We start from the raw sequence: 26,157 nt of genomic DNA on the forward strand, positions 1-26,157 counted from the left end.
TGGCCCCGCTGAAGTCCGTGAGCTGCCGGGGAAGCCTAGCGCCGCCGAGATTGCGGTGCCTGGAGCTTCCCAGGGCACAACATTAGTCAGGCAGCAGGCTCTTTTAACGGGGCGCTGCTGGAGGGGCAGGGCGCATTTTGCCCTTTAGAAATCGGGCAGGGCACAGCGCCCCGCTAAAACAGCCTAGCGGGAACACTAAGCATGTCTGGCTGTGTGTATGGGAGACCAGTGACCATCCATACATAAGCTGACATCACAGCTGTGTGGGCAAATTCAATGGCCCACCAAGTTTGATGTCTGCATAGACTCAATGAGCTGACGATTCGTGTGTTGGCTTACTAATGCGGTGTCTGCATAGACTCAATGAGCTGACGATTCGTGTGTTGGCTTACTAATGCGGCTGCTAGATCAGCAGATGCATCGGCAGAGTATGTACATCGCCTTACAGAGGGAAAGTACAATTACGAACATAAAAATAAATTTACCAAGACATAGGTGGCAAACCAGCAGTCACCTGAGATTTCTCCTGTATATGCTGTATAGAGGTTATATGGTTTATGCAAATAAATAGTAAATTAATTAAGCAACAAGGTATAAGATGTCCCTACCAACAAATAAAATGGTACTTGTTTCCTAGCTCGGCGCCACCGATTTTGATTGTATTGATCGGGTCGGAAAAATCGAGTCGATCGCATACCAACCAAATCGCATGCGATGCGACCGACCCGATTTTTACATTGGAATCAATCTAAAATGGTCCCCGAGACCCGATTTAACATTGATTTCAATGTAAAAAGCCCCAAAACCCCCCATTTTAATAGCAAACACCCCCTAATGGTTGAAATGGCCCCCCATTATTGACGCCAACCCGAAGCGTGGCGAGCCCGCGTCCTCAGACCTTTTCATACCCCCACTATTGGCGTGGAGTTTATTTTATATAGTGTGGCGAGCGCATCGAGCCCCGCATAACTTCACAGTTATACGCGTCCGCTCGCCACACTATATAAAATCAACTCCACGCCGACGTGGATAGTGGGGGTATGAAAAGGTCGGAGGACGCGTACCGCCGCCACTCACCACGCTTCGGGTTGGCGTCAATAGTGGGGTGGCGATAACAATGAGGGGACATTAACCATACTTTCTAACCCTATACAATGAGAAATTGGCCATATTGGCCCATTTCCCATTGTTCCCCAAGAAAAAAAATCGGGTTGATCAACCCGATTTTAACTTTAAAGATAATTTAACATTTTTCTCTATGGGAAAATCGGGTTGATAGCATCGCGGCCCATTATAATGGGCCGCGATGCACCCGATCAACGCGATTTTGTAATTTAACATTATTCTCTATGGGAAAATCGCGATGATCGCGTTGCGGCCCATTATAATGGGCCGCGATGGACCCGATCAACGCGATTTTGTCTTTCACCGGCAAATACACTGGTGATTGACATAAAATCTGGTCCATCGCGTCGATCGCTTGCCTTAAGTACCTTAAACTTAAGGCATGCGATCAACCCGACGGGCGCCGTGCTAGGAAACAAGTACCAATAAAATGATTCCAGTTTAACCATTTAAAATACAGGAACAATTTAGTTGTGTGATGAACGACGGCATGGGGGGGTGCTGCATTCTGCAGCATGCCACTCAGTTAAAAATACGTTCAGTAATCTGGTTATTCACAGAAGACAACAGATGGGATCGTCAACGACCCGCAGGAGCACACATCAACTGTCAACTGGGTGATAAAATTAACTAGATAGCTCAGAAGGGCTAAAATGAGCGATATCGCTCATTCTATCACCCAGTGCGTATGAGAAAACTCCAGTCCTCGAGAGCTACGTTTTCCAGCTCACCTCACAGGTGCACTCATTACTCACTGGCACATTTGAAAAGATCCACAGGTGGAGCTAATTAATTCACTTGTGATTCTATGAGGAGACCTAGAAAACATTAACTGTTGGTAGCTCTCAAGGAATGGAGTTGGCTACCCCTGTTCTAGATGTTTGCAGTAGAAAAAAAATAGTGATTTAAATAATTTTGTAAACAAGTTTAAATTATATTTAGGCGACTTGTATGGCTTGGACATTAGTTTTATTTTTAACCTGCAGCTGAGTTAAAACACCCTAAATTCGTGTACCACATAATTAGTGTTTTTTGAACTTTTTACAGAAAACCACCAGAAAATGAAATGGCATAATTATTGGCCAAATTATACTGTCTTCATCTAAATGATTATTTATATGTTGTGTCTACCAGAGTTTCAGAAGGTTTTCCTTAATTTTTTTTTTCTACTATCTAAGTCAGAGCTCGACAAATCCCGGGCGCCAGGTCGCCACAGCAACCAGATTCTGCTTCCTGGCGACCATATTTTTTGCAGGGTGGGGGGGGGGGGGGGGAGCAGAATCTGGTTGTCGGCAGCCTTACCATCCGTCTCCCCCTCCTTTCAGACCAGCGGCAGCGTGGTCCCCGACCAGCCTGTCAGGCACAGGCTGGTATAGGAAATACGCTCTCCCTGCTGCCCGTGTATGGGACAAGCATGCTGCTGTTTCCTTTTTCTAAATTTAGTGCGGTGGCCGCGGGACCCATCAGGGCGGTAAGCCAGCAGCTCCGTCCCTGCCTCTGCCCAGCTGCAGGAGTTCCGTCTACCTTCCAACCGGGAGCTCCATGACTGCACGCCCGGCTGCTGAAGCTCCGTCCCCCTTTCACGTGGTTTCAGCCTGCAGGAGCTCCGTGTCATGACCTCCCTCCCCTCCGTCCAGCCATGGGAGCTCAGTCCCCCCTTTGCCCAGCCACTAAAGGAGGCATTATGGATGTGTCACTACTGGGGGAATTGTGGATGTGGCACTGTGGAGGGGCATTACCTGGGGCATGTGTGTGGAAAGGTAAGGGTGCTTGGTGTCTTATTAGGAGGAGGGAGAGTTAGGCTGTAAATGAGTTTACCAGCTGTACCTGCCTGCTATCCCTGGGAATCGCATGGTAGTAACCTCCACAGTTGCATACAGTGGCCAGCACATCCAGCAGCCTTGGCTTCTGTGTCTTCACTCTCTGAGGGGGTGAATCAATTGTTTTTTCAAAATTAAAATGTTTTTAATTTTTAAGACTAGTTTTAGCGGCGTTAAACAACTAAACCAGTCTAACGTTCTGGGCAAAATGCAAGAAATGTTGGGGCATCCGAACATTTGCGAGCCAGCAAGCAAAAATGCTGGTGTCTGTTCTTACCCAGAACAATTCAATGATGGCTCTGTATGGGTGGGATCTAGCAGCAGCCTGTGCGAAATACCTCCCCGGTGAGGCTAGATGGCCCTGCGCAAAACTAGAAATTTTGTTTAGGACTTACCCCTATTTAGTGGGTGCTATGGTACACTGTATGGTATGTTGTGTAATGGGCATTACAGAGTAGCTTAATGTATAATGGGCATGCCGGTGTTTGGTAGAATGTGTAATGGGTATTACACTGTGTTTCATAACGTGTAATGGGCATTATAGCATGTGGAATAACATGTAATGGATGTGTGACATGTGTAATAGGCATTGCATTGTAAATTTTTTCTGCACCTTCGGCATGCACTGTCCCTATTTTTAGTTTGTCTGGCTCCTAAACATTCATCCTGGCTCCTAGATTTTAAAAACATTTGTCAAGCCCTGTTCGAAGTACTCACTGGAACCCAAGTCAACATGAGTTTTCCAACTGTATAACAAAGAGTTGCAGCCATTGGTTGCATAGACACATTGAGCAATTCCCAGCTCACTCAATTGCCACTAAGGCTGAGTGCACATTATGTGACTAACAAATATGTAAAACAACTTCATTAAAATATTATTGTCAGATCAGCTGTGTACAGACTATATCATTAACGATGCACATTCCTGTCATCTGTACATGCAGTCAAATTTTGGTTCGCTAATCAACGACAGCATGCTCCTGGATGTGTCTGCTGAACAATATCATTCAGTGTGTATGCACTACATAATTTGCTCAAAATTTAAGGTCAGTTCAAGGGAAATTATTACAGATATAGGCCCTTATTCAGATCTGATTGCAGTACAAATTTGTTCCCAAAATGGGAAAAACCATGTGCACTGCAGGTGGGGCAGATGTGCAGAGAGTTATATTTGGGTGGGGTGTGTTGAAACTGAAATCTAAATTTCAGTGTTAAAATAATGCAGCTGGTATTACCCTGAACAGAAACAAAATAACTCACCCAAATCTAACTCTCTCTGCACATGTTATATCTGCCCCACCTGCAGTGCACATGGTTTTTCCCATTTTGGGAACAAATTTGTACTGCGATCAGATCTGAATAAGGGCCACAGTTCATAGATGAGGAGATGGCATATCATGTACCCAGCTTTAGCTAGAGACATGCACTTTCAGCCCTTTGGTGATTACTCACATAATGCCAGTTAACACAGTACACATTTTGTTATGTCTTATAGAGAAATGTTGCGATTCACATCAGCCCCTGTCCCAGTGGACTTTACAATCTATTCCCCGTCACCTGTGCTCACATATGTAGTAGTCAAATACATTTACAGTGTGGGAGGGGTGCCTGAAAGAAGCCCACATAAGCACAGGGAGAATATACAAACTCCACACAGTTAAGGCTGTAGTGGGAAAAGAAACCGACCTTAAGCTATTTGAACTTCTGCAATCCTGTATTGGGAAAGGAAGCATTCTGACATTTGCTGCCCAATGTATTATAATAGTTCCCACAGTTTTGTGATAATATTATTTTAGCAGCACACAGTGACGCTCTCACAATAATCCTGGATAGGAAATGAGTGTGTGGGTGACCTCCTTCGGCTACTGCCCCTGTGACCCTGACACTTCCTCCCTGTGACCCCACTGTGCTGCCAGCGATGTAATGCCCAGCAGGGCCGGGAAGGAGCAGCTGCGGGTACCATAGACCTAATGCCGATCGGCTTGTAGCGATGCCCATGCTGTGGAGGGCGGGCGGGCTCCGGCGGGTGAGGGTGTGGCCCGCATGTCCCCGCACATCCACATTGCTATAAAAGTTTCACCGCGGATAACGAGTCCCAGGTTCGCTGCGGGGTACACAGCCAGGGGTATTGCACCCATCGCCGGGGGCCCCTCTTTGCTGGGTGGCACCAGGCCGCTCCTCCAGCCGGCGGCTGCCATGTTGGAGGGGAGCGGAGAGTGGGACACCCCAAGGCTTCTGCCCGTCACACAGAGACCCGGCTCTCAAACCAGAGCCCGGACAGATCGCTTACACATTACCTTCACGATCCTGCGGGGAAGCCCGGTCATCCTGTCTTATAGCGAGTGCAGCGGCCTCGGACTGTCTCTGCGTCCACCGGATCCTCCTGTCACGCACAAGTGAGCACGCGACGTCTGCTTCCGAATACGTCACCGCGGCACCGCGCAGTATCACGGGAAATGTAGTTCTAGGGGTGTGTGTGGTGAGTGTGTGAGATGATCATGATACAAGTGCCTTCCTTCCTTGCATGGTAACTGCCTTCCCGGCTGCTGCACCAATGGACCACTGTAGTACAAGGCTGTGTGTGTGTAATAATGTGGCAACATACCTCCCAACATGACCCTCTCCAGGAGGGACAGAATGTTCTATTCCTGGACTTCCTTATTAATTTGTGATGACCATCATCTGTGTTGAAATACCTTTCTTACCAATTAACCTGTTTAGAACAGGTGAAGGCAATCATACATTGAGAGGGAAGTCCAGGAACAGAGCAATGTGTCCCTCCTGGAGAGGGTCGTGTTGGGAGGTATGTGGCAATAAAGTACTTGCCATATGACAGAACTACGTGGGTAGGGCCGGATTAAACATTGGAGGTGCCTGGGACACTTAAGATAGAGGGTGCCAGTGGAGTGTATGGGGATACTAGATTTTGCATACCTCTCTACATGACCTATTCCAGTAGGGAGTAAATGCTCTCTACCTGGACGTCACTGTTTAATATATGATTAGCATCACCTGGGTTGAACTATGTAATTGATAAGAAATGCGTTTCAACACAGGTTAACTTTAAAAGGACGTTATGATTGCATTCAGGTAGAGAGCATTTTGTCCCTCCTGGAATATGTCATGTTGAGATGTTTGGATAGTGTATACTAAACTTAAACCAATTATGTATATTACATTTAAACTAATAGTTTATTATTAGTCCAACAACCAGGCAGGGAAGAGAAAAAGCTGGGGTCCATGTGTCACTGACAGCTCTCTCAATCCTCCTATCTCTCCTCTGGTCAGGAAGTCCACATTACTCTGTTAAGGGGGGGAGAAAGGAATGAGAGATAGATACATTTACATTGAATCATCAGCACCATAACCCAGCACTTTACCAAGTATAGTATATCTTACTAACTGCTTTGGGACTCATCTAGTGATCAGTATGCTCCGGGTGAGGGGTCCCCCTCACAAAGGGGTACCTGGGGTACAGTAAACCCTGCCCCCTCAAATCTGGCTATGTACATGGGAAACACAGGCACAAAGGTTACTGTTGATTGACTATAACATTGTGTGTTGGGTTTGTATATTTTTGGCCTACTGGCAATACCTAGAAATTACTGGGTTGCACAAAAAGTTACTAAAGGAAATCCCAATCCCTTCTTTGGGGAAAAAATACAAATAAATAAAAATGCAACATAACTGAGTTTGGGCAACCAATAGTTGATTTAAGATGCAATGCTTTGAGCTGGCCATGACTTACAATAATGCTCTTTGGAAGCTATGGCTACCTGTGCTCCGCTAGTTGGTAACAGTCAATACTGATTATACTATTCTCTAAACCAGTGGTTCCCAACCTGGGGTACACTGCAAACCGGTTGGGGGTACTTGTGAAATAATATTTGTAATAGCAGAAGAGGAAGAAGTCTCCCATTGCCATGGAGATGAACCATGTTGCATCACTTCTGGTTCTGTCTGCAATGTCTCCTCATGCTTTTACATGACCAGCACTCCACCAGAAGCTACCTGTGCTATCCTCAGACATTAGTGTTCACCTGCCCAACACTGACACAGGTGGAGGAAGCAGCAGCATTAATCCTACGGGCGTTAGCAGGAGCCCCAGAGACCTTTCTGCTCCACAGGAGGTTTCTGTCCTAACTGAGCTTGCCTTAGGAAACCTGCGTTATAGGTGCACCGCCCCAGTCAATCTCCCCACCTGCCACTGTCCCCAGCAGCTAGACACAGTGACCCCATCTTTGACCACACACTACTCCTTAGTAAAAGGACACCCATAAGGATATGCATACCACTCACCTCCACTCCACTTATAAGTACTCTGGATATTTCAAATTGAGAGGATGGCTCTACAGTACGTCTATAATCTTGACTTTATTTGAAGTCTTCTGTGAGATGGGACTTGTATACAATTCTCTGCCCACACCCCAAAAAAAATTGCGTCTATTGCCCTTGGGGTGTCATAAAACACATTGTCAATTCAAGTCACATAACTTTGTGTAATTATTATTATTTTGCAATAACTTTAACCATTTATGACCTTCCAGTATATTCTAATGGCAGCATGACTATTGTTAAAATTTGCAAAATACATGTCTTCGTTATACTAAACCTGCAAAGGAGAATTGAGTCACAATCGCAAGTGAGGCGCTGTTTTGTTGCAAACCCTTTTTTTCCCTTTGCTGCATGGAACATGTATATGTAGCAACATACGAGGAAACAACCTCTGTGTGCAATGTATTCACTAATCCTCACTGCAGATTTGGGGGTCCATTTATAATTATTTGTCGATCACTCTCCCCCAAAACACCCATTTATGGTGTGCAACCACAAATATTTAGGATCATATAAATGTATGACCGAGAGACTGCAGCTATCCCTCCACTCCATTCCAGCAGCCCCCAGATTTCTAAGGTGGATGCAAGACAGATTTACCAGGCTCTGAAATGCATAGCTTTCCCAAGCTTGGCACCTGCAGTTCACAGCTTCTGAACCTGGCATTAGCCCGTTGTAACCTATGGGCTAAAGCCCCCAACTTGGCCAACATAATCCTCCCAAGCAATGGCAGCTGTGCAACCTTCCCCTCACCCTGTGGGTATTGAATCTTACATTCTGGAAGAATACAGATGGAGCGCCACTAGCTCTTGCCCGGGGATCGCTAGCATGCTTGAAAACAGTTGCTTAATACAACTGAAACGTTGTCAAAAATGGTTGTCACCTGATATTCTTTATTTATGGTTCTGAGTGCCGCACCATTGTTGCTGTCCACAAATTCCCCCTGTGAGGGCACCGGACAAAGTATAATCTAGTCATTAGGAGTTACGGACCTGGTTATACACATATATATATATATATATATATATATATATATATATATATATATATATATATATTTTTTATATATGAGGGGGGGGGGGGGGAATAGAGGTAAATTGCTTTTACAACTTGAAAGCAGATGGATTGCGAAATTGGAGACATTGTCTCCGAAAGGCTTGAATGAGAAATGAAGTCTACATTGTTTCTTATAAAAATTGTGACAATGTGTTGAAACATGTAAACCTTAATTGAATGTACTTATTTGATACCACACGTCTTATTATAATGTGAAATTGACCATTGATAGCAGTTATATTACATTGTGTACAGTAGTCATATAAATCATGGTCTTCACAAACTTATTGACTAGTATTCCGCAGGATCTTTTTTAATTTTATTGTATTGTTGTATGTAAAAACTTTTTTGTAATGTTAATATGTAAGTGCACGCTAGCGCTGAAACCCTTGGAAGCGTCTGCTGGCCTGTACCCATCAGGTGAGCTGACGTGATAGGGTTAAGGCACAGATGCACAACTGATTGGTGGAGGCGTGTTGTAGGCCTTATATAAAACACTTTTGTGCTCACTACTGTTGTTCCCTGATGACGGGAGATTATATCGAAACATGTCGGAATAAACTACCGTGTTGATTCACTGAAAAGAAAAGTCTCGTGAGTGTCGCTTCATTCCTGCTTATTATATTGAACTACAAGTTCTAAGAAGGCACCTAAGCGTTTCTCTCGTGGTTATATTGAGGAGTGCCGGGGATATTGCATATATATATTGCGCTATATAAATCCCTTCTCAACCCTCCCTCACCCAAGCCACCAGCCACTATCCATGCACATGATCTTTCTTCCTACTTCAGGGAGAAGATTGACAAGATCAGAGATGAATTGGAATGCTCCAACTCAGTTGGTGATCTGCTCAATTCCATACCTGAGCCCTCTGACGCATTTACTTCATTTGATCCCACAAATGAAGATGAAGGGTACTTATGTATTATCTGGGCTCCCATGTTAAATGCACCCCATTTTTTCATACCCCTACTATCCAATTACGCATGGAGTTGATTTTATATAGTGTGGCGAGCGCAGCGAGCCACCGTGCCCGAAGCGTGGCGAGCGCAGCGAGCCCCGCAAGGGGACGCGGTCTCATAAGAAAAACGGGAGCCCAGATATTACATAAGTACCAGATGAAGTATCTGCAACTTTCTCTTCCTCCCACTCTACTACCTCTGCTCTTGACCCTATACCCTCACAAATAAGTAAATCTCTGTCTCCTGTGCTCATCCCAATCTTAACAAAAATATGTAACTTCTTTCTCTACTGGTGTCTTTCCTTCATTGTTCAAACACGCAGTTATTACTCCGATTCTGAAAAAACTGAATTCTGACCCCCTCTCTCTCTCAAACTACCGTCCCATCTCTCAACTTCCATGCACCTCCAAACTACTTGAGAGACTTGCCTACACTCGCCTCACACACTTTCTTAACTCGCACAACTTACTGGACCCGCTTCAGTCAGGCTTTCGTGTCCAAAACTCCACAGAGACAGCACTGACTAAAGTTGTGAATGATCTGGTCACTTCTAAGTCTAAAGGCCAAGACTCACTACTAATTCTTCTAGATCTCTCTGCTGCTTTTGACACCATTGACCACACACTTCTCATACCAACACTACAATCCCTAGGTCTTAAAGACACAGCCCTCTCTTGGTTCTCATCCTACCTATCTAACCGCTCCTTTAGTGTTCGTTTCTCTGATTCTACCTCCTCTTCACTACCTCTTTCAGTTGGAGTACCTAAGGGTTCAGTTTTAGGTCCTCTGCTTTTCTCAATCTATACCTCATCTCTTGGAAAACTAATCAGCTCTTTTGGATTTCAGTATCATCTGTATGCGGATGATACTCAGCTCTACCTATCCTCCCCGGACCTGTCCCCATCTGTATTGAGCCGTGTCTCTGAATGCCTTTCTGCTGTTTCATCCTGGATGTCATCTTGCCACCTCAAACTTCATATTTCAAAAAAATAATTAATTATACCAATAAATAGTAGTTACCAACCTAAAATCCCTATTGCTGTTGAGAATATGACAATCACTCCTACCTCTCAAGCTTACTGCCTAGGTGTTATCCTTGACTCTGAGGTCCCTGGTTTGAAAAAGCCGCCCAGTGTGCTGCAAAACACATTCCAAAGCCTCCGTGACCCGGCGAGTCCATCTCCACACAGCCAGAGCTACATCGTGTCTCCCAGCAGCACTGTACATCTATACTGCAGACGCTGTGGCATAGCGTCGTACGGAACCTACAGTGATAGCTAACTGCGGTGAGGAGACGGCTCTTGTGGGAGCAATAAAGCTGGCTGGATCCACACAGAAGGTCAGTCGAGAGGTATCAGACAGAGTGGGTGCTGCGGCTAACAATCCATTTGGAAACTGCCCTGAAACCGCGTGCCCTGCAGAGTGGTAAGAGTTACCTACCCATACAGGACGGACATTGCTGTTAAGCATTATCACTCTGCAGAAAAGGAGGTAATTCCCTTTAAAATCAACGGGTGCCCACTTAACATCAATCATATAGAGGCATTTGTGGATCTGCCCGAATTGGACAGTGTTTATGCTGGTTACCAAATTGGATGACATATGGTTCTAAGGAAACTCAACTCATAACCTAGAAGTATATGGGTTTGAACTGGTCGATTAATTACCAATTCACCACAATTCCTAAGGATATAGGGCTTCTACCTAGCAAAAAGCCATTATACAACAAAGGCTTACTGTGTAAATATACATATATCCAATGTTTAAGAATTAACTTTTTAATTAATGTACTGTTAATTTGTGTCTGCTTTTATTTGTTTTTTTGTTTCTTAATAAATTGTGTATTCATCTTGTTTACCTTTGAGCGCCCCATGTCTCTATTCTACTTTGTATCCTTAACTCTGAACATATCTTTGTACCCCACATTTAAGTGGTCTCAAAATCATGCCACATGCACCTAAAAAACATATTCAAAATTTGCCCTTACCTTACACAAGACACTGGAAAAACTCTAATCCATGCTCTCATCATCTCACGCATTGATTATTGCAATAGTCTCCTTATTTGCCTTCCCCCAATACAGACTCTTACCACTACAGTCCATCATGAATGCAGCTGCAACGCTAATCTTCCTAGCCAGACGTTCATCGTCTGCAAAGCTACTCTGTCAGTCACTTCATTGGTTACCTGTATTCAATATAAAATTATTTTACTTACACACAAAGCCACAAACCAAACTACACCAACATACATAATTTCTCTTATCTCAAACTATCTTGCAACTGGACCACACTCATTACTCGCTCCCATTCCCGATTGCAGGACTTTCTTCGGGCTGCACCCACTCTGTGGAATGCCCTCCCAAGCACAATAAGACTCTCCTCCAGTCTCCAAACCTATAAGCGTTCCCTGAAAACTCATCTCTTCAGGCAAGCTTATCAAATTCCAGAACCAGTTACGGCACCTTGCATTCTGGTGGAATCGATGCAATAAAGGATACAGTATCTATCCTTATGTATCAATGCCTATTTCCCTATAGATTGTAAGCTTGCGAGCAGGGCCCTCCTACCTTTTGATTGCCTGTAAATACCGTTTGTTGTATCATTGTCTCCTTTTGTAAAGCGCAACGGATTATGCTGCGCTCGCTATATAAGAAACTGTTAATAAATATTTTTTTATAGTTTCTTTATTAATGAGCTTTTTTACTCCAACTAATACTGTTTGCTCTTTTCAGCATATAGTTTAAAGGCAGACACTTTTTGTTTCTTTATAACTACTTTTTTTTTTTAATTTATCCATTTAATTTCCTAATTTTGTGATGACCACAAATCAACTAAGTATTAACAAAACATAATGTACAACTGAGATTCCCAAGCTCTGCCTTTACAGTCCAGGTTTAACATTATTCAGATTGAGTCCAGATGGTTAAATCAAATTTACTAAAGGTACTAATTCCTGTGCCCAGTCATGAATATCTTAAAAACCTAGACTGTACTGGCAAAGTTTGGGAAACGGTGATGTAGGTATATAAGGCCAGTATGTGGCCATCTACCTCAATTAACTATAATTATGCAAAACTGATTTTGGATTCATATATTCTAAATATTTATATATAGTAATGGAAAGTTTGGACAGAGAGAATACTATTTGATAGCTTTGTCTTGGATGCCAAAACAATTTTTTACTTAAGATGGACATACAATAAAAAGGATGTATTTCATGTTAAGAAAAAAATTTAGTCTGCAAAATAAATCATAGTTTACCTATATATAAATAAAACAATGTTATAAATACAATTTAAGAAAGCAGAAAAAAAATGAACTTTATTAGTAGGTATTATTGTTCAGGAAGCTTCAAAGTAAATTTAGCGGTCCTTGGGAGGGTCCTTCTTCATTCTTCTTTTATGATATCTGCAAAAAAAATAAAAATTAGACAGCATATATTTTAACACGACCCTTTTCAGGAAACAAGTAATGGGTTAAGAATTTACAATGAAAGCAAATTATTAAAATTTGATACAAATAATCCCTGCAGATGTACCAATTATTCATTACTGCTGGTTTACACACCTAATTATTACAGCATATTAAAACATAATTTGGACAATATTGCATTGCAGGAAGTACCATGATGGCACTAAAAAGACAATTAATAAAGGCAGACAGAACGATAATTATAACCCTCAAAATGTTTATTCTTTGAGCAAAATTGCAAGGAAAGACAAGGTGAAAGTAAGAACAGTTTCCTACATCAGACCAATAGATATACCTGCAGATCAATTGATCAGCAGATACATTTTTAATATATATATATATATATATATATATATATATATATATATATATATATATATATATATATATATATATATATATATATATATATATATATATATATATATATATATACATACATACATACACACACACACACACACGGATCAGGCAGAGTGTTCTCCATAGACACTGCTCGATCCGTCAGGACTGACATCACAAATTAGCCCACTGAGCTGTCAATCACCGGTGGCTCAGAAATATCGGCCGGTGTGAACACACCTTGAAGTAGGCGAAAGGATGGTTCCACAGGTTTTAGGGATATCCATTATTGAGCACATTAAATCAAAATAACGGAGTTACGAATTATACCACCTGTGGGGCATGCTAAAGAGATTATGCTAGTGGATATAACTTACTCTCCAACAGGATACCATCGATGCTTAGTGGTGTAGAACATTTTGCTAAGCTCCTCAATAGTTGGCGCAGGTTTAGGATCTGCAGCACTCAGTTTGGCTTTTAGAACCAGGTCGAGTGATTCGTCATGGTTGTGCAGTGGATCTCGCTGAGGAATAGGCTGAACAGGAAATAAATATACATTTATTAGAGGAATAGCATGTGGCGCAATAATAGATTTTAGTGAAGTAGCTTACATCATAACATGCGCCAATGTTTTCACATTGTACCAGCCTTGAAAATAGTGCATGATCTGCGCTGATATTATATTATGATGCAAACAACTGAACTAAAATCGATTATTAAATTATTTTATGGAGTGCCGCAGCCTCTCTCTCTATTGCAATATATTTCTATGCTGAAGGCACCCACATAGTGACATTGGAGTGCATGGTGTCACAAAACATAAGAATCAGGTCATCTTCAATTCAAGTACAGGTGAGTATCCCTTATCCAAAAATGCTTGGGATAAGAAGCATTTTGGATAACTGATTATTCCGTATTTCGGAATATTTTTAAATTTCAATGAGGTATCTTACATTTATGTTGTATAAACACATCAAACACATGAATTACACACACTTATTTTATTTGTGGATGAAACAAAGTTTTGAAACATGAAACAAATCTTGTGTACTGAATGTGAATGCCAAGCAATCATTTTCTTGCACATATTTAGTGCCAGTTACTTATCATGTCCCCAGTAGGGCCAGTTTCAGATGTGTACCCAGTAGGATTTCAGCATTTAAAAAATAAATAAAAAAAAAGTACATTCAGCAATGTATGGTTTTCGGAATAATTTGGATAACTGATATTTGGGATATTCAACCTGTAGTATCCATAGGTGGCTTGGCAATACATCAAATTAACAAACAGTCTCTACATAGAGTCCATAGAAATGAATGGGGATGCCCTGATTGTATGAGAGTGCAGCTCCCACATTATTAGCTAATCAGCAGTTTTGCACTTATTTATATGGAGAGTGATCAATTTACTCCTGATCACTCCCAGAAGAATTTAGTGCACACTTTTACAGTGCGTACACACTAGATAAGACTTCCAATGCTATGAACGTTAACGACCAGTCAGGACATTTTCATGTTTATTGTCCAGTGTGTACGCACTATGGGGGGTATTCAATTAGGCAAAAAATTCTGTACTTTTCACCTTTTTTTTTAGGGCCAATGTGGATTCCACGTATTCAATTTTGTGGCCATTTTATTGTGTAGGAAAGAAAATTCGGAATTGCGAAAACACCTGAAACAAGACATGTTTACTGATCCACAGCGCTTTCAGTGAAATTGTGGCCATTTTGCCGCCTTTTGAGGCATTTTTTGCAAATGCTTTTTCAACCCCCCAAAAAAGTGAAAAGGCATAAGAGTAATTTAATAATCATGGGGCGATTTGGTTTTCTGTTTTTTCAAACTAGTTCAATACTCCCCTATATCGCTAACAATGCGCGCTCCAGTGGGTTGTTAAAAAGTCATCTGTACATGCAGCTCAATCTGAGGATAACATAAATGACAGCATACTACTAGCGATATTGTTTGTAATATCGTTCATTGAATATGCATTATATTGTTTGTACTGAAGATTAAGGCAAATTGTTTACATGCATAATAAAAGATTTTAGGGACTAAAAACGTGATAAATGGCAATCTAATTGGATAGCCTGAAAAAAACAAAAAACATTAGACAAACATCAGGAAAGATAGCGAAAACATCAGTTTTTCACTACCAACGCTTCTTTGGGGATAATTGGATCTGCTTATGGCTAAAACATATTTCCATTGTATGAATATTAAGCATTCTTGAAAATTAGATATGCTAAAAAAAAAAAAAAAACAGGTCTGAGCAAATGAAAAGAAGCGTGTCACTATGGCTAGTTTTAGGCTTTACAGTACCTTGGTATGCTCATAAGGAATATCCACTGAGGGATGGTAGCAAACAATTGTTTTTCCATCTGATGACATGGCCAGTTCTACTTTGCTAAACAAGAGTGAGAAGGAAAAACAGCAGCTTATTTGAAAAGTAACTTTGACCATCAATTTTGTCCTCTAAAGCAGGCATGTCCAACCTGTGGCCATCCAGCTGTTGTGAAACTACACATTCCAGCATGCCTTGCCATAGTTTTATCATTCCCGAATAACAAAACTCTGTGGGATGTGTAGTTTCACAACAGCTGAAGGGCCACGGCTCACTATGCATTGATTCTGATTATATTTTTATTAATCTCCATCATGCAGCACTAATTTTTTTTTAAAAGTGGCAACATCCTTGTTTCACGTACTGGTCACACTACTTAAATACATACTGTTAATGGAAAAAAATATTTATGGGGGCATGGTAGGTGTCTAACCAATATGTGCTCTAGTGTGTCAGAGACCGATATGAATGAGTATCTATTGTCTGTATAATATTAGAACTGGACAACCCCTTCAATGATGTATATATAGATGTAATAGATCACATACCAATTGTAATTATCAGGAAGTACTGAATACGTAGAACTTTGCCGAAATGAACTTCTGTGATCTACAGATGAAAAAATGAAAAACAAATTATTAGGTAAAATACATGTATGTTTAAAAAAATGTTTATCACCACCCTCAAAATGTTTTACAAGATGTAGCTTTGTAAGGTTTGTAGCACACTGTGCATGTGGATTGTGAGCCGAAGCTGCACATTAAAAGTATCTGAGTGAACAAACCCTAAGGGGTAAAATTTACTAGAGGATCAACTTTGATTGATCAATGTTCTGTTTTAATGGACTAAATTGCACTTTTACTAAAGGGTGCCATACACTAGCCCGATTTATCCAGAACCCCCCGGCAGCTCCCCGGGAGGCTCACAAGCGATCTGGCACTTGATGTGCCATTTTTACAAGCAATAAATTGCATGCGATGCAATTGCGGGGAGCTGCTGCGGTGCCGGGGGGGGGGGTCCGGCCAGCTGGTGGTGGGTGGGCAGTGGGGTCCGTTCGAGCGGCAGCTGGAGCTTATAGCGGGATTTTTTCCGGGCGGTGTGATGCAGCTGCTGAATATTTTGAAATGACTGGCCGGACGTTGATTGGCTGGCTCTCAGCCAATCAACGTCTGGCCAGTCATTTCAAAATATTCAGCAGCCATATCCCACTGCCCGGCAAAATAGTACAAGTTCCAGCCTCCCGGCCACCACTTGGATGGTCCCCGCTGCCCGTCACTACTATGAGCTGTACGCCCCCGGCCACCACCACCAGCTGGCCGGACCCCGCTGCCTGCCCCCCGGGGAAGGAGGTCCCAGGTCGAGTGTTTGGACGGCCAGCAGGTCCGACCACCTGCTCGGGTTCCATGTGCACCAGACCACGCATCGGACCTGAGGGGAGATCAAACTGAGCCGATTTCACAGCCTGTTTCATTGCAATTCCCTGAAATCGGCTTAGTGTATGGGCACTAGAAAAAAAAAAAAATATCAATATAAAAAAAGCTGTTCAGTAAATGTCCGTTTTAGCCCTTAACCACATAATTGATTTATTTTAATTTAAAATTCAATTGAAATACACTTTTAACTAATTGACCCCTAAGTGTTTATTAATTGATTGAAAACATAACAATAATATATAATTGACATATCTAAAATAGCAATTTGAATAAATATAAGAAATATAATTATAATTGTATATGAGAGGTGGAACTCAATAAATGTACTGATCACAGTCCATATTTAAATTGTCAATCCCATATGGACAATCAACTTGCTGATTTGGTGTCAAAAAGAAAGTTTTAGCGGTACTATTACATTATCTAGTTGTCCCATCATGGGGTGAATACCAAATCAGTAGTGTTCTAAAAAGAATGATCATCTGCCAGGGGGCAGTATGTAGTGCAGTAATTCTCAGCCTCGGTCCTCAAGTACCCCGAACAGCTCACGTTTTGCAGGTCTCCACATAGAATCACCGGTGAAATAATTCGATCCACCTGTGAGCTTTTCAAATGTGTCAGTGAATGAGTGCACATCCCAGGTGACCTGGAAAATATGCATTGTTGGGGGTACTCGAGGGGGTAGAGAACCACTTATGTAGTGTATTGCCTCAGCTGCCTGGATCCACATCTGCACTCATGCAGCAGCACTAGGTGGCACAATATTCTGCCCTGCCATACGGCAGTGACAGTAAGGGGACATACAAATGTTGTGATTTTTGCCTGTTTTATAAGCGAGCTGCCTAGATTGCTTAAAAAAAAAAAAACAATCACCCCATGTGTACACCCCATAGCGATGAGCAGCTCTTCATGCAGATATGATGGCTCAGATCTTTTGTGCACGCAGGCACAATCTACTTAGATCAATTAGCATAGTGTTTTTTTGCTAAGCACATCGGTGCACATCCGTATGTGTGTATAGGAAATCGCCTACTGTAAATCACTTACTCTTTGGTTGTGTGTGTTTTCTTCTTGCAAATGCATGGTTGCTCTTTAGAACTATTCATTTTTTCAAACTGGTAAGTTAACTGCCTATTAATAAAAATGGGTGGTAGTGTGTGTGTGCATTGTAAGGAATTTAGGACTAGATGTATCAAGCTTCAAAAGTAATAAAATGGAGAGTGATAAACAACCAGCCAATGAGCTCCTACTTGTCATATCATAGGTTGGGTTTGAAAAATAACAGGTAGGAGATGATTGGCTGGCTGTTTATCACTCTTCGCTTTATCACTTTTTGAAGCTTGATACATCTGGCCCATAGATTGGTATCTCCAGGTGCTGATCTGAATGATTTAGGGGGGTATTCAATCTCGATTGGAGAAATAGCGGCGGGGCCCTATTCAATGCTGTCTTCCCCAACAGCATTGAACAGGGATCTCGGCAGAATGGCCAGGAATTGTCGAGCTGCCGGCTGCATCTCACGGCTAAGCCCCCTTTTTAATCCCGCCTGCCGAGCTCACGTCGAGCTGGTCGAGAACAAGACTGGGTCATGGTTGTCTGGCTAGCCCAACAGTTGTGAATACCCCCCTTAATATGCTCCATATAACAATGTGTAATATGGTGGCAGTATATGTACCATAGTAAATGAATGAGTACAGGATTCAGTAATATAAGATAAATGGACATACTGTACAACAAAAACCTGTGTTTCTGCTAAAGCGCTCTTTGACCCACGTCTTTGCCATGTGCAAACAGACCCAACCCTGCTAAGAAACATGTTTTTCCTGGGAGAAACTCAGGTTATCTGTAGTGTAACCGGATGCTACACGGGGTTGTCAGAAAAGTTTTTGATTAGCTGTTTGGTACACCTGCAAATGACATCAACAGCAGGCGCTCTCCTATGATACAAATACCAGCATGGAGCATGAATCCACTCCTCCATATATTTCATCCTTCTCCTGAAATGACACACTACAACGTAGCAGCTTCATCAGTTTCATGTAAAACTGCACAATAATGTAGTACACCATGCTACTAAGTAGTAACTTGTCAGCCATATTTACAACAAAACTATCCCAACCCATCAGCCAAGTCACCACCGAGTTTTCAATTATCTTATTATTGTTAGCCCCCCAAAAAAGGAAGAAAAATAAAAACAGACCTGGGTTCGGAGTGAATACATACGACCCAAGAATTTCCCACATTCAGGGTGTAATTTGAAAAGGGATTTTTGGTCGAGACCTGGCTTTCAAGATCCTGAACAGAGCCAGGACATATGTGTACATGGATGTAGTCAGCATGACAGATAATTGGTCTGTTGAGTATTTGACCAGCATTAGTTAAAAGCTAGGATTTAAGTTTTTGACCACATTTTTAGTGAGTCATATAGATAACTTCCAATTGCATATAACAGTGGTTCCCAAACTGTGTGCCTCAGGACACTTGCAGGGGTGCCCTGGGTTGGTGGTCCAGGACCAACTCAAATTATTTATGGTCAAAGTAATAGGCAAAACCAGTGCTTGTGGCTTCCAATCATAATTTATGTGGACAAACAATAGCAAATCAAATTCGCACCATAAAATTTTACCTAGGAATGACATGTAAACACTAATTACTTTATTTAATATTTTTTTTTCAAAATGGGTCAATAAGAAACTTTTGGCCTAGGGGTGCTGTGAACAACATTCTCATTTTCTAGGTGCTGTGATTTAAAAAAGTTTGGGAACCACTGGCATATATACATCATACCTCCCAAATGTTGGCATCCGGGCTGAGGACTCCTGCGTGCAGCCCCCTGTGTGCTCCCAAAAATGGGGCGTGTCCTCTCTAGAAGGGGTCATGGCTTTGAAGCAATGTCACAATTGTGAGCCATGCCTTCATTTCCATTACTGAGGAGGCATGGCCTGTGTTATGTGAGCTGCCGGCCATGTCCCAAGACTCATCTGTCTCTGTGAATAGATGCTGCATGCATAGCGTCTATTCAGTGCTACTTGTAGCAAGATACATGGGTCTCCCAAATGCCCCCACTGCGGGACACTGCTGTACATGGGTGGGACCCGGGACAGTCACCAGAAATCGTGACCGTCTGGTAAAAATCAGGACAGTTGCAAGTGAAACCACAGAATCCAGGATCATTTCTGGAACCTATGGGTTCACGGGTTTGTGTCACCTGCAATCAGGCCATTTAATATGTATTTATTTTTGCTTGGAAAGCATTCCTTGCTAATTACAGTCTAGCACTACTGACAGTTCTAATTGACCCGCAGTGCTTATTGCTTGCCATCATAACCCACCCATAGTATTCAACTGGGATGCAGTTACAATCCCGGCGGTCGGGATCCCGGCGTTCAGAATCCCGACGCCGAAATACAGACACATTCTCCCTCCGTGAATGTCCACAACACCCCTGGAGGGAGAATAAATTAGTGTGCCGAGCGTAGCAAGGCACCGGGCCCGCTGCGTGGCGAGCGCAGCGAGCCCGCAAGGGGGGGCGATCCACGTCCCCCCTTGTCGGCATTTCGGCTGTCGGGATTCTGAACGCCGGGATCCCGACCGCCGGGATTCAATACTGAATCCATTCAACTGACCCCCTGCACTCGCCATTTCCACCTATTTCTAAAAAGCGAGGTGGAAGCGGCGTGTGCGGCCATCAAAACGCAAGACTCGCAGCAGGCTCACTGCTTAGCCACAAACCACATAGAATAGGGTGAACGGCCGGCGAGGGGGTTAAATGGCTAGGATGGCTTGTTTTTAGCGATCCTCGATATGGATATGCATCAAACCATCCAAAGTGATAAGCGGACAAGTGGAGAAATTTTCCTTCATTTATAAGATGCCCTAAATAAATACTAGCTAAAAGCTATAGGCAACTTCTCCACTTACTCACTCCCTCCCTCCCTCCTAAACTGTACAGTAGGCTTGATACATCTCCTCCTAGTCAGAGCTGTCACTACAGACCTCAGTCACGGGGAATACGTAGCTGCTGCACAACTGGTGGAGTGTTACTGGTTGTCCAGTGTCCACCTGCTCTACCACACAAGCAAAGTCCTTGGGCACCGTACACATGGAGGACAGTCTTGGTGACCTGTCCCAGGCAGCACATATGGAGGGTCACCTGCGTCGCCACCTTACCTCCAGCATCCCCCGCCATGTAACCAGATGATCCGGCCAAAGGAGAGCAGCGGAGAGCACGCCAGGAGCACTGCGCTGCCCGGCACCCTCTCACTACGGCGGCCGCCATGATGCAGGGAGGACTCGGAGGTGGGGACACTGTGTAAAAGGAAACATCCTCCGGGTCAGCTGACAGACGCCTACTCTCTTGTGTACTGTACTACTGTGTGTGTGCTGCTGCGTGCTGTGCGCTTGGCTGGCTGCCTGTCGCTTAGCAGTGGCCACTGGCCTAGTAGTGAGTACTGAGCATGGCAGCGTCCCAGCAACATACTATAGCTGACAAAATACAGGTCGGGGAGAGGTAACGGACTGTGCTGCGGCGGGTGAGACGTTCCTTGAACTTGTGTTATTCTGGCACCTGTGCCTTACTTTCCTACCTGCTCCTGGACTTCCCTGGTACCTGTGCCCAGGCGTCTGCAGGGAGGGGTCAGTGTCATACAAAGCTTCTTATTCGGCCAGCTTATTCGTGATCCTGCTTCTTATTCAAAAAATGTTAATATTAAAACAATTAAATTAAGCAGAATCATTAAATTATTATTGTACAAACAAAAGAATATCAATGACGCAAATCTCAATTGTATTTTACCTGTGCCAATATGTTTAGTCATGAAATAGGCTGGCAAAGGGCATAGGTCCCAGATGTTATCATTTTGAATAAGTAGCTGGTGTCCTTCAAGGGTTAAACAGCGTTGGTCAAACAATATGACACTTGAAATCCACACAGGGGGTCCCTTACATATGACCCACTTGCTATTTATTTTGACCAACAAGGATTTGGGCAGAAATAGGGCGATAAAATGGGCATGGGTCCCAGATTTCATCATTTTCAATAACATACCTCCCAACTTTTGGCTTGAAGAAATAGGGACACTCCCGCGGCGAAGCCGCGCGAGCGCCCGAAAAGGGGGCGGGGTGTATGCAAATGAGGGCGCGGCTTATGCTAATTAGCCGCGACCTCATTTTCATACAAGAATAGACGCTGTGCGCATGCGCACAGCGTCTATTCTACTAGATTGGGGGGTCTCCCAACTGCCACCCCCCGCAGCGGGACAATGCCTGCCGCGGGTGGGACAGAGGGACAGGACCCGAAAATCGGGACTGTCCCTCTAAAATCGTGACAGTTGGGAGGTATGCAATAAGTAGCTGTTGTTCTGCAACGGTTAATTGATCAAAAAATATTACACTTGAAACCTACACAGGTGGATCACTTACATATGACCCACCTGCAAATGACTTTGACCAACAAGGATTTGGGCAGAAATAGGGCCTTAAAATGGGCATCCTCAAGTTTAATAGCAATATCCCAAAAATTAATTTTTCGGTAACTATGCTCAAACGTAAATTTAATTGGGTTTGTACTAGAATTATGAACATCAATGAGATTGATCAAATCAACAGGAGGGCCACACCAGAATATAAGGTCATCAATATAACGACTGTAGTGAGTGATACGGTTTGCAATTTACAGGTCACTAAAGAAGAATGACGGTTCAAATTCGAACATATATGCATTTGCATAAGAGGGGGCGACCACCGCCCGCATAGCCACCCCTGCCAGTTGCAAATAGTACCGATCATCACACACAAAAAATGTTTTTTTTTTGTCAAAATCATGGTCATTTGTCCCAGTACAAAATTTATATCCGGACCCTCATACAATGTACTGTATTGTCCGTCAAGAAATGTTTCATTGCGGACAATCCCATCGCATGGGGAATAGACGTGTATAATGCACTCACATCAATAGTAAACATACTGACATCTTGTCCAAAAGTTGGCAGCTCAAGAAGATGACGTAACAAACATGTAGTATCAAGCAAATACCTAGAATGCCCCCTTATGCATGGTTGTAAAAGGCTGTCAATATGCACTACAAGAGAAAAAAGGGTAGGTAACTTAGGGGTTTATTCTGGTTCGGGCGGCTGGGCCGTAAGCGTACGTTCCGTTTTTTTTTTTTAATCTGCGCATGCGTACCTTCTGCAATGCGCAGGCGCGACGACTCCACAACGCTCACGGATGGGTCTTTCCGTGCGAAAAAACCTGTCCGCAAGAGTACGGTCATTGTGGGCGGCATATGGGCGTGTTGAGGGGAGCGGCCGAAATAATGAGGTAAACTGGGCGTACACAGGGGTGTGCACAAAAAATGTACGGTGCTACTACCGCTCGATCGGCGAAAGCACCGTGCATTTCGGACACAAAAAAGGCGGCCGCCACCGCCACCTCCATACCACCCCTACAGATAACTCATGAGAGCGGACGCCTGGGTCTGCTAATTAACGCTGATTACTACTCAAACACATACACCTGAATGTAATAAGCAATGCTGCAGTCTATTAAGTCCAAACCATTATTTCACTACCTGCAAGCCACACACAGCACTCAAACAAATTGGAAGCATATCTTTCTACACTTCTCTACGTGTAAAGGTTGGTTTCATTTTAGTTAAGATTCTTTTTAAGACTTATATATGCTTATATATGCCAAGGTAGTTATTTGGAAACCATTTACACACATTCAGTAAGTGTTTTCATATACTTTAAACAGCAGCACACTCAATCTACACAAGTCGACATGTGTCAACCTTTTCACTCTTATACAAACATCGTTTTTTAAATTATGATAAAAATACATAAACTACATCTAACAGCTACAAGGATTAATCATAGTTGAAAGGCTAGATTATGAGGGCCATATATGTGAAGGGTATGCCAGCGTGCACGGACGTACGCTAACTCTCACGATCGGTGACATACGCTGAGTTTTCCATTGAAAACAGGCGAGACCCGTCGGTACAAGGTGGCGAACACTCAGATAGCCGTAAGATGTTGGTGTGAAAACGGACGAAAGCCGTCCGTATACGGTGGCGTACGCTCTGTTGTACGCCAGTTATCGGTGTCTAGGAGGAGATCCGTCCGTGTACGGTGGCGTATGCTCAAGTGTACGCCACTCCCCTTTGTCGGTGTTTGTGGCCGTCCGTATGCGGATGTTTTGTGGGTGGACTTTCGCTCACCGTCTGCGTACGAGAAACGTACGCTGATACTGAACGTACATATGTTTGGCCGCCTGAACCAGAATAAGGCCCTTAGTTACCTGTAGGAGGCGCAGAGGTGTGAGTGGTTTTGTCAAGCTGCAGTACAATGGTGGGGAGTGTCAGTCCCCAAAATAGATATGGAAAAGAAAAAGGGGTAGACCGCTAATTTCCAATCATTTGCAAATTAATACTTAGGGCAGTATTCAATGTGAAATATCGCCATGTGCAGCGAATCCTGTTTAGGATTCGCTGCACACTCGCTGTGTTCCGGAGGGCTGGCTGCCACTCGCTCTCCCTGTATTCAATGTCGGAGGGGCGAGTTGCCCCTTGCGGCGAATCTTAACCCCTGCAGCGGACGAGCGTCCGCTGCAGGGAGCCCTGGGACGGTGGCAGGCAGGGAGATTGAAGTCTCCCTGCCTGCCCCAGAACGTATGTGGGGGGGAGGTGGGCTCCCCGGGACCCAGGCAGCACAAGCTGCCCCCCCCCCCCCCCAGAGCCAGCAGGGGACCGGGTATATTCACTGCTCCCGATCATGCATATGTAATGATCGGGTGCAGTGAATCTCTTATATATTTGGCTACATCTGTCACTCAAAGTGTGTGAGTGTGTGTATAATGCTGGGTGGAGCCTCTGACTCACATGACTGACTCACATGATAGAGAACCAGCCCAGTGAGCCCACAGACAGTGCCAGACACCCTCTGCCTCCCCATGTTGCCCAGCACTGCTACTCTACAGCCACCAGGTGAGCGCCCCCCGCCGCACTCCCCTCCCGCGATTTGCGGCAACCCCCCCCCCACAACCCCCCCTCCTGCGATTCACGGCAAAAACACCCCACGACCCCCCCTCCCGCGATTCGCGGAAAAAACACCCCCCCTCCCCCGCGACCCCCCTGCTCCCGTGGCAAAAACACCCCCCATGACCCCCCCCCTTCCGCGATTCGTGGCAAAAAGAACCCCCCCCGCGCGCGATTTGCAGCACACCCCCCCCCCGCGACCACCCTCCCGCGATTCGCGGCACCCCCCCCCGCAATTCGCAGCCCCAGAATTAAATGGCACATGCAAAACACTGACATGGCTATGGTCGCCAATGAAAAAGGTTGACATGAGTTTTTTAAGATTTATTTTTCATCGACATGGATACCAATGAAGTGCCACACTTATGTCAACATTTACATGTGTTGACCTTTCTGTATTGATTTTTTCTTGTGGCGATTCGCATCACACACCCCGGACACCCAAGTTGCAATACAGGGCATCTTTCATACAATTCTAACCATATTTTTCATATACAAACGTTCACAAATTAAGGGGGCGCAGCCCCTTACGACGGTGTGTGAAGAGCGCCCGTAGGGCGCAATGAATCACCTAGTATATGAATATCTAATGAGCGGCTCAGCTAATGAGCGGCTCAGCTTCCTTTTTGTTTGTCCCACGTATTGGCCAATACGTGGGACAAACAAAAAGGAAAATTAAGATAAGAATTGCAGAACATCTATATAATATAAAAAGAGGACTGCAAACCCACAGTGTGTCATCACACTTTCTGAAAGAGCACAACAAAGATCCAAAAGGCCTCACCTTCATGGGTATCTAACATGTAGAACCACATTGGAGAGGAGGAGATCTGGTATCAAATCTAAAAAAAAACGAGACTAGATGGATATACGCTCTGGACACCCTGGAACCGAAAGGGTTGAATATAGACATTGAGCTAAAAGCCTTTCTCTGACTTTCATGTTAAAATAATCCTGACCCCTTCCTTCCTTATGTTTATCAGTCCCCTACTAATCCTGACCCCCTTCTCCCCTTTTTATTCACAATTCCCACTCATTCAAACTATCCCTCCTACTTTACTGTCTATATTTGATTTTTATTCTTTATTTTTATTATTTATATTTTTATTTTATTATTTTATTTTATTCTAATTTTATTTTTTTATATTTATTTTTATATTTATTTATTTTTTTATATTTATTTTTAATTTAATTTTAATTTTTATTTATTTTTTATGTTTATATTTATATTTACTT

The 26,157-nt window shown here is 43.5% G+C and overlaps 2 protein-coding genes across 2 annotated transcripts in view; both read right to left on the reverse strand.

Annotated features, from left to right (window-relative positions):
* Positions 1–5,400, reverse strand: part of UBE2N (ubiquitin conjugating enzyme E2 N) — a 43,168-nt gene extending 37,768 nt beyond the window's left edge. Inside the window, exon 1 of the mRNA XM_083182398.1 lies at positions 5,243–5,400. Within this exon, the coding sequence (XP_083038524.1) occupies positions 5,243–5,272 (30 nt within the window). The 5' untranslated portion in view covers positions 5,273–5,400. The remainder of the gene's footprint in view (positions 1–5,242) is intronic.
* Positions 5,401–12,594: 7,194 nt separating this feature from the next.
* MRPL42 (mitochondrial ribosomal protein L42) lies at positions 12,595–21,214 on the reverse strand. The gene is made up of 5 exons (XM_083182400.1): positions 21,057–21,214; positions 16,002–16,062; positions 15,432–15,516; positions 13,491–13,648; positions 12,595–12,708 (listed from the first exon to the last, which is right to left on the reverse strand). The coding sequence occupies exons 1-5, from the start codon at positions 21,163–21,165 to the stop codon at positions 12,663–12,665; spliced, it is 459 nt and encodes a 152-aa protein (XP_083038526.1). The 5' UTR covers positions 21,166–21,214; the 3' UTR covers positions 12,595–12,662.
* Positions 21,215–26,157: the final 4,943 nt, after the last annotated feature.

This window comes from Crinia signifera, chromosome 4, assembly GCF_055691185.1.
Source record: "Crinia signifera chromosome 4, ASM5569118v1, whole genome shotgun sequence".
NCBI lineage: Eukaryota > Metazoa > Chordata > Amphibia > Anura > Myobatrachidae > Crinia > Crinia signifera.

Bases quoted from the DNA above. Each gene is read 5' to 3' on its own strand.
- MRPL42 (XM_083182400.1), bottom strand. From the start codon at position 21,165: ATGGCGGCCGCCGTAGTGAGAGGGTGCCGGGCAGCGCAGTGCTCCTGG. The intron at 16,063-21,056 runs GTAAGGTGGCGA...TTTCATCTGTAG, and splicing joins CATGGCGGGGGATGCTGGAG to ATCACAGAAGTTCATTTCGG. The intron at 15,517-16,001 runs GTATGTGATCTA...ACTCTTGTTTAG, and splicing joins CTTCCTGATAATTACAATTG to CAAAGTAGAACTGGCCATGT.